General features: G+C 40.6%; 2 protein-coding genes across 2 annotated transcripts; both read right to left on the bottom strand.

Annotated features, from left to right (window-relative positions):
* Positions 1–1,670: 1,670 nt before the first annotated feature.
* On the bottom strand, positions 1,671–5,881 carry LOC122761752 (cytosolic iron-sulfur assembly component 2A-like). Its single transcript, XM_044017004.1, has 5 exons — positions 5,614–5,881; positions 4,882–5,046; positions 3,638–3,687; positions 2,764–2,809; positions 1,671–2,033 (listed from the first exon to the last, which is right to left on the bottom strand). Exons 1-5 carry the CDS (start codon positions 5,735–5,737, stop codon positions 1,933–1,935), a joined length of 486 nt encoding a protein of 161 aa, XP_043872939.1. The 5' UTR covers positions 5,738–5,881; the 3' UTR covers positions 1,671–1,932.
* A 2,082-nt stretch (positions 5,882–7,963) lies between these two features.
* LOC122761751 (UDP-glucuronosyltransferase-like) lies at positions 7,964–8,911 on the bottom strand (the record flags this gene model as incomplete). Its single annotated transcript, XM_044017003.1, has 2 exons — positions 7,964–8,364; positions 8,639–8,911. Coding segments are annotated over 2 exons (550 nt in total), but the record flags the coding sequence as incomplete, so codon positions are not given.
* Between the last annotated feature and the right edge of the window lie 386 nt (positions 8,912–9,297).

Here is a 9,297-nt window from a genome sequence, read left to right as displayed (position 1 = left end):
GTCATAGTATAGTATGTCGTCCAAAATTTGATAAAAAAGTCATAGTATAGTATGTCATCCAAAATTTGACAAAAAGTCATAGTATAGTATGTCGTCCAAAATCACTCAAAAAAGTCATAGTTTAGTATGTCGTCCAAAATGAGACAAAAAAGTCATAGTTTAGTATGTCGTCCAAAATGTTTATAATCCCATCTATATATATCTATTTATAATTCCAAAATCTACTCATAATCCCCAAATCTACTTAAAATTCCAAAATCTATTTATAATCCCAAAATCTACTTATAATTCCCAAATCTTTTTAATTCCAAAATGTACTTAAATACCTCCAAATCCCAGTGATTGAGTGTCGTCACTGTCGAGTCTGACACACGAATCAAAGTGAATTCAAGAAGTGAACAAAGATGAACTGTTGATTAAGACGGTGGCCTGGAAGTGCAAAACACTTTTACAAATATCAAAACAAATGAACAAAAGTTCAAACAAATTCACGTTAGACTTGATACTTGTCATGGATGTATTATAAGAACTGGATAGAGCTCCGCCCCTTTGGTTCTGTTGCTCACACATATATCAATAAAGTTGTGCAGACTCATGATCATTATTAGGAACAATAACAATGTGTTAAAAGTAGTTTCCAGATTATTTCACTCTAATTCATGTGTTCATCACATTTCTCAGTAACTTTATGAACAGATAGTGTAATTCATGTGTTCATCAGTGGTGAAGTGAGTGCAGGTCTCAGGTCATCACACCGTCATCTGCCCCGTGTTCACCACGTCAGTATGAATCCACACAGCTGAAAATAAACTGTAGATTAAAGTTAAAAAGACTCAATAATCCTGAAAACATTAATGTTAATCTGCAACTTTTAGCAAAGCAAACGTGTTTTAACAGACGAGTCTGAAGGATTCACAGACGACGACGACGTCTTTATCAGAGAAATCATCATTTAACTTCTACACTTAGAATGTCTTCAAATTAAAAATGCTGCTTCACTGCTGCTGCTGCTTCACTGCTGCTGCTGCTTCACTGCTGCTGCTGCTGCTTTGCTGCTGCTGCTGCTGCTGCTTCACTCACTGCCGCTGCTTCACTTCACTGCCGCTGCTTCACTGCTGCTGCTGCTGCTTTTACGCTGCTGCTGCTGCTGCTTCACTTCACTGCTGCCGCTTCACTACTGCTAAGCTGCTGCTGTTGCTTCACTTCACTGCTGCTGCTGCTTCACTGCTGCTGCTTCATCCACCGCTGCTGCTGCTTCACTTCACTGCTGCCAGTTTCCACTTCACTGCCGCTGTTGCTTCACTTCACTGCTGCTGTTGCTTCACTTCACTGCCGCTGCTGCTTCACTTCACTGCTGCTGCTTGCCACTGCCGCTTCACTTCCTGCTGCTGCTGCTGCCACTTCACTGCTGCTGCTTCACTTCACTGCTGCTGCTTCACTTTTGCTGCTGTTTGATCGGCATCCTCACAGAACTCCACATCACTTCCACTCTGTTGTCTTCACTTCAGACCAAGAGCGCCCCTAACAGGTGAACACGGGTCATTACATCACTACATCACAAGTTAAAGATCATCATCATTATTATTATTACAATAATAATAATGATGATGATGATAATGATCATGATAACAATAATCATGATATGATAATGACAATAATAATAACACAGGTTTTAGGGAAAATCACAGTTCTTTATTAAATGTAAAATAAAAAATATGTCCTTTCAGTGACTTGAGTTAGAAAAACTCGACTCCAGTAAAAAGAATCCTGTTAGAACTCAAAGCGGTGAAAACGGTCCCCACAGGACGTCAGAAACCGTCTCACAGTGTTTGTGTTTTGGTCTTCTCTGCAGACGACACAGGTGAAGACACGGGGGACACGCGGGGGGACACACACATTTTCCTTTCCCGGTGGAGTCGGTGGACGCTGCTGTCAGTCGTCAGGTTCGGTGACACACTGCTCCACGATCTCTCTCAGGTTGGGGTTCTCCATGGCGGCGGCCACTCGCTCCTTATCGTTGATCTGTTTGTTGACTGGAGACACAAAGACTGTGTTAGACTCTGCTGACAGCACAATAATCACAGTTTCCAAGGAAACGCCCCCTGAACTCTTGTTGGCTTCAGTACGTGTTTGAATTTAAACTGAAATCTGTGTCAACTTAAGTCCACCACATGTTAATAATGTGTTCACAGCTTCATCGCAGCGTTAGACAAACTTTTCCTGCAGAAAACTGAGAGAAAATGAGTGATTTAAGCATCACAGGCCACAGGAGTTGTTGATCCACTGCTGCCTCCATCACAAAGTTCAAATGTCTTCTTTTGTGACTTTGGTGTTTGAAATCCTTTGTTCAGATTAACCTCAGTGACACAAAGTGACTTTGGTGTGGGAGAGTGAGTGGTTTACAAATGTCTGTTTCCTGCAGGAAAGGTCCGTCTCACGGCGACATGAAGCAGAAAACATGTTCTTAAGATATCGTAGACTTGAGCTGACATGGATTCAATTCGACGAGTCTTTAGTTAAGAGGGTAAAAATCAGTTTTCTCCAGTTTGTCTGAACGTCCACCAAACTTGGACTTTTCTCGTCCAGATGATGTTACACCTGATTTTTATCCACTTTGTTTCTCCTCTAAACTTTGTCTTCACTGCGTGCTTGTACATATATATATATATGTATATGTATATGTATATGTATATATATATGTGTATATATATATATATGTGTATATATATGTATATGTATAAAAGAAGAACGAAAAACACTTACTGTCTTCCTCAGTTGAATGAGTTCCTTCAGAAATGTAAATTTCCAGCTGAGAAGAGACGGAGAATAAAAAAAAATCAGCAGAGAACAAAAACAACACAGTTCCACATAAATGAACAACAAAAGGTGATGAATAATGTGGACGCGCTGCAAACACAGACGCTGATAAAATACACATTAAACAACATCACACTGTGTCATTCTAATGCAGCTCCTGTGTCCTGTGTGTGTAATGAGGTGTTTATGGCAATAAACCTTCCTAAACTTGACCTTTAACATACGTATCACACATTTGTGGAGAGTTCTAGGCTTGTCTTGATTCTACTGTTTGTTTTTTTTTTTTAATAATTCCAAAATCTACTTATTTCAAAATCTATTTATAATCCCAAATCCCAGTGATTGGTCAGAGAGTGTCGTCTGAAGAGTCGTGAGCGCGACGTACGACACAAGAATCAAAGTGAACAAAGCTGAACTGTAGATTAAAGACTTAATAATCCTGAACACATGTGTTAATCTGAGACATTTAGCAAAGCAAACGTGTTGAACAGAGGAGTGTGGTGGATTCTGAAGGACTGAACCATTCTGTCCACTCATCTGAACTCATGATTCACTTTCACCAAAACAACTGCTGCACAAGTCACTCGTTTGTGTTTGTGTTGCGTAGAAAACCACGTCATCACAGTTTACTGTGACGACTCCGCCCACTTTGAGGAGGAGCTAAGAAGTCATGGAAAACAACGTGACCTGCCACCTGGTTTGTGAGTGGCCTCACAAAGGCAAAATGTGTGTCCAAATATCACTATCACCCTAGTACACAAGCGCGCACAGACAGACAGACAGACAGACAGACAGACAGACAGACAGACAGACAGCTCCCCTTGTGTTTAAAAGGCAAACACCTCTGCAGCTTCACCTGTAAACACAGACCTGTGAACACAGAAAACAACACGTCAGATACGAGGGACTGGTTAACGTGAGTTTCACCCACTATCACTCACTCTCCCACACCAAACACCAAACACCATAGAGCAGCGGTCCCCAACCTTTTTTACACCACGGACCGACCTTTAATGTGTGGTGGATAAATACAACAAAAGAATATGATACGACTGGCATTTTCTAAATATAATAATAAACGTGAATCCACTGTGTATGCAACTTTATAGCAGCGGCAGCAGCGGCATCAGCATCAGCAGCAGCAGCAGCAGCAGCAGCAGCAGCAGTAGCAGTAGCAGCAGCCACAGCATCAGCAGCAGCCGCTCACCCTGCTTCTCACAGATAGGATGTTGCTGTTGTAGTCTGTCATGACTTTATTGTCTCAAACATACTTTCAAGGCCGCCGTCATTTGCGGTAGATCTTCTTGTGACCGAGACAAGCATCTTGACATGAGTCAAGAGTGAGTCACAGACGGATGTGGCGAGAGAATCCGGTCATTTTTCAAAATAAAACATCGTTCAGAATCGGATAATAAATAAAACGGAAACAGTGTAAGTTATGTATTCTTTCTGTGCAGCCCGGTACCAATTGACCAACGGACCAGTACTGGTCCGTGGCCCGGGGGTTGGGGACCACTGCCATAGAGAAAATCAGTGATTTTAACAACACAGCACACAGGAGTTGTGACCACACGAGGCAGCAGAGGACCAGCAGCTCCTGTGTCCCTGTGTTGTTTGGTGTTGAGTGAGTGGTTTACTGAGCTTTTTTTCTTTTGTGAGTGACACATTATTAAGAAAACAGTGTGGACTTTGATCTCTGCTTCCATCAGGAAGTCACCCTACATTTTCTTCTGTCACTGTGTTATCTATTGAGAACCTTTTCTGTCACTGAAAACCTGGTCCTGGACCTGGCAGAACCTCATTTCTAGTCAAGGTTTGACTGGTCAGGTTAAGGATGGGGACAGGGCTTTGTTTATTCTGTCCAAATGAATGGAAGTCAATGCAATGTCCTCAAAAGGATAGCTGCGCGAACCTCTGTGTGCGTGTGTGGACAAGCTGTCAGTTAGAGCAGCAGCTACACTGAGGAGATAACGGTACAACAATACGTCACACAACCACACTTGAAGAGAAACTCCCAACGTTCTGATTCTGTTAGTTCAGATTAAAACCAGGCGAGGGACTCACCGATCAGCGTCGCCAGAGAGCAGTGAGGGACGGTTGGGGAAAACTTGATAACGATCAGGTACTCGTCTTCTCCGAGCTCCTGGACCTCCACACAGTTCTCCGTCACCACCTCCAGCTCCTCCAGGGTGTTGGGCTTCTCCGGGTCGCGAATAGATCGAATTACATCTGATAGAGGACGACAAACAAGAGGTGTCACCAATAAACACGGCTAAGAGTCAGTGATTGGTCTATAAAAAAACAAATTAACCATATAAAAAGTCATGTATTTTACTTTAAAACCACTAGCAAACCCAATTAGCCATGCTAATGCAATCACACCGAAATCTAAGTTCAGTAGCAGAGACAATACAATCCTAGTATTAAGAAAACCAAGTGCTGAACCAAACTCCATTCAGGAAGTAACTGGTTTAGTATGATCCGAGTTCGTGTCTACAACTAAACCCCATTCAGAAAATCGTCAACTTAATTAAATTTTGCGTAATAACGTGTTGTCACAACTGCTTCATAAACCACACCTACAAACGTGATCATATCTACACTTCGGCACGTGACGTCATGAGAGAGCCCTTCCTCAAACGTAACGTTTATATTAATCTTGTGTTATTAGAGACCGTTTGCTGTGATGTTGTGAGCAGAGAATGATCCCAGCCTTCACCAAAAACTCATTTAAAAACCATTTTTGAACAGTTTGGTTTAGCGTGGTGTTCACCGGGCCTGTTGGTTTGAACTCACCGTAAACCTCTAACGCTTTCTCCTCCATCTTCTTCACCTTCAGCTCATCCCGCGAGCTCACAAGTCCAGAAAACCGTAAAAGCTTCGCGAGCGTGAGCGAGGCGAGGCCGAGCGCTACTTCCATGCTTCTAAAAGCGCCATTTTAACGCGAACCTGCGGCTTTTGACAAGAAAACAGAGACGACGACGAGTTCGAGCGGAGCTTCCGCAGATCTGCATCATGTGACAGCGGTCATGTGACGTCAGCACTGACATGGCAGACGTTCTACAGATCAGCGTGCTTTGCCTCACATATAATCAAATATCATCATCACATGAACACTCACCTTTTTGTCCTTCCGCTTCGCAGGTGAAATAGAATCTAAACAATGACACGGAAGAGTTTAACTTTAACTCCTCCCCCTGTAAGAATTCAAAGACTGCCAGAGAGAGAAAGAGAGAGAAAGAGAGAGAGAGAGAGATTAGGTTTAGATTAGAGTTTATTTTCATTTTACAGAATGTACAACAAATTTCACATGCACTCAGGGACTGGATTTATCGTAGATTATATGTGCTCATGTTCACATCAGAGCATATAACTCTATACTCATGTATAGACTAATGGTCTCAGTCCTTCATATTTATCTGGCTACAATCTAGAATCCTTCTTTAAAAAAATACTTTTCTACTTTTGCCTGGACTCCAATATCTGTATATTATGTGTATTTTTGTCGAAGTACTTTTGTTGTACGGCTGCTATTATACACATTGTACTGTTTTATGTCTCGCTATTTAAAAAAACATTTTTTTTATAAATTAAAGTCACATTCAGCGCTATACGTACTTTGAATCCGCGTATCATTCGTTCATTTGTTTTTCAAAATAAAACCAGAAATAAAAAAACGACTTGTTTTCTCAATATTCGTTTACAAAATCAAAATAAAAAACAGATAATGACCCGTTTTTCCAATTTCGGAAAAAACGGATAACGAGCGTTTCCCGTTTAATCCAATTTTGATAAATAAAAGTTACGTGACCCGGAAGTGATCTGTTAACGGAAAAGACAAGAAGAAGAAGACTACCTGTGATCGGGATGGAAGCGTAAGCTAGTGTTGGGACAACGAAAAACTATAGGACGTAATAATTGACATTTATGTTCTTTTTAATGGGAGTAAGAGGGTTACTCTGAAGCCAGACACTGCGTCATTCGTCTTCGCGCGGTCAAGCCATCCGCAGTTCGCCCGTGTAGTCGAGTTTACGGTGAATGCCGGAAGTCGACTGAGAATCACCGAGATCAGTTCCGGTTTTCAAAATAAGACGTTACTAATACAAGCGCAATCAATCGAGCTGATTTTAATACTTTGATTTTTACTGTACTATAACAACACATTGGCCCATAAGTTCTGACAGTGGTTGACACAGTTGACCTCAGGAGCATGCTGACTACTCCCTCACTTCTTATCAAACAATGTTACTGTATCTCTACTAGCATGTTTTACTGTTGAATGTTTTATGTTTAAAAAAAATAAATAAAAATTGTATTGTATTGCTGCTGCGTCAAAACAATTTCCCCTCGGGGATGAATAAAGTATTTCTATTTTATTTGTAATTAGAGCTGAAACAGTTAATCGATTATTAATCAATTATCAAATTGTCAACTATTTTGATAATCTGTTTGAAGTTCTTTTCAGGTTTAAAACATCATGACTTATTAAGCTTCTTAAATGGGAGTATTAATTTCTTTGCTCTGGATCACAAAGAATTCATTAAGTTAATCATTTTGGTTTGTGGACAAAACAAGACATTTGAGAACATCATCATTTCCAGGTTTGACAAACACTGATTAACATTTTTTAAGGTTTTCTGATATTTTATGGACCAAATGATTAATCACCAGATTAATCAATGATGAAAATAATTGTCAGTTGCAGCTTTATTTGTAATGCATTTTATAAATGTTGACCTGCCTCAGCTAGAGTTCTCAATGGGCCTCAAAATCCGTCTGGAGTTCTGTTTGTGAATCCTATAGTTTTGTTTGCAAATTAAAAGGTTTTGTTTGTGAATCACCCTGGGCGGAACTTTCTCTGAAAGATGTAAGAAGCAACGTGTCACAACGACAGCTTGACAACTTCCACTATGCGTAACTTTTCCTTTTACAATGTCAAAGTCACCCACCTTACAAATGTGTTTAATCGTTAACGTCTTTGTTTCTTGGAGCGATGTGTGTTTTTTTATGGAAGGTAGTATTTCTTTTTTTTATTCAGTCTATCATTATCTCTTGTCAAGTACATTACAAGAATCCTCCTTTGTTCCAGATTAAGGCAGCTGGCCATCAAGGCAAGGCAAAATGTGTTAAGAAAAAACATACACAATTATACTGATAGTGATTTTAATCATAGAATGATTGCCTCTGGATGAGGAAAAGGACAAACTGCCCACTGCATCAACCTACATCACTTACTTCATCACAGACTTTATAACACCGGAAGTATGTCACTACTCTGATTTCGTCTTTGCACGTCCTCTTTTGTAGCACACGCAGAACAAGCAGCATTTCAGGGTCACCCACAGAGCGGTCATGAGAGCGACGATCAAACAGCCGATGATGTCCAGGCTGTGGTACTGAACCCAGGTCAGCTGGTGGGCAGCGACTCTCAGATGTGCAGCCCCTTTGTGCCTGATGACAAACTCGGTCCAGAAGACAGCCTGTTCCATCGGCTGAAGGGGACGATCCAGGTGTATGTGAGACAGCTCCACTATCCTCTCTTTGTAGCTGAAAGGAGGGAAAATACTTTTACAAGTTAAAGGAGAACTATGCAGGGATTTTACTCTCATTTAAGAGCGCTGGTGAATCCTAATGTTAGAAATGGCTATACTGCGTCTAGTATGCACAGGATATGTAAATCCAAGTTAAAAAAAAGATACCATTTCATATTTTAGACAAGGGAAGCTACACCTAATAGATGTCCAAATAGCAACAAATATAAAAAATAAAGGAAATATATATCCATACCACATTGTCATCAATTATCATCTACTTCCCTTACCTTTTATCACGGATGATTTTATTTACTGCTGCCAATAGTTTGTCTGTGGTCACATCATGTATATTGAGCGTCTCTGCAACACCACGTGTCACCATGCGAAGCATGTTGTCTTCCTGGTCCCAGAACAGTGGAAGTATCAGCATGGGTACAGCATTGCAGATGGACTCGTAGATTCCATGGGAGCCTCCGTGAGTGATGAAGAGTTTAGCCTTGGAATGGGCTGAGGAGCAAACATGACTTCTATGTAAACACAGATTCAAAACTAACCCTAATCTAAAAGAAGAAATATTTATTTAAAGTTGTATTGAAGTTGTCATGAAAAGGTTGACTAACGCTTTTAGAAACTGCATAATTTCTCTAATAATTCAAGGAACATCTGTCTGTCCTTCTATCTGTGCTCCCATCTGCCCTTTGATGAGAATCATCACAGGACTTAACTGTGTTGAAGGAACTTTGAACTGCATTGAAGGAACTATGAACTAAATTGAACAGCAATGAGGAACTTTGAAATGCGTTAAAGGAACTTAAACTACATTAAAGGGGACATATTATGCAAAACAAATGGCAAAACCATTTCAATACTTATATTTGGGACTCTGGAGGCCCTACCAGTCGCCAAAGTGTGGAAAAAGAATACTCAGTCCTTTTTTCGTGTTCTC

Source organism: Solea senegalensis, unplaced genomic scaffold, assembly GCF_019176455.1.
Source record: "Solea senegalensis isolate Sse05_10M unplaced genomic scaffold, IFAPA_SoseM_1 scf7180000014972, whole genome shotgun sequence".
NCBI classification, from domain to species: domain Eukaryota; kingdom Metazoa; phylum Chordata; class Actinopteri; order Pleuronectiformes; family Soleidae; genus Solea; species Solea senegalensis.
Note: the sequence above shows the minus strand (reverse complement) of the source record. Positions and strands in the feature narration are given on the sequence as shown.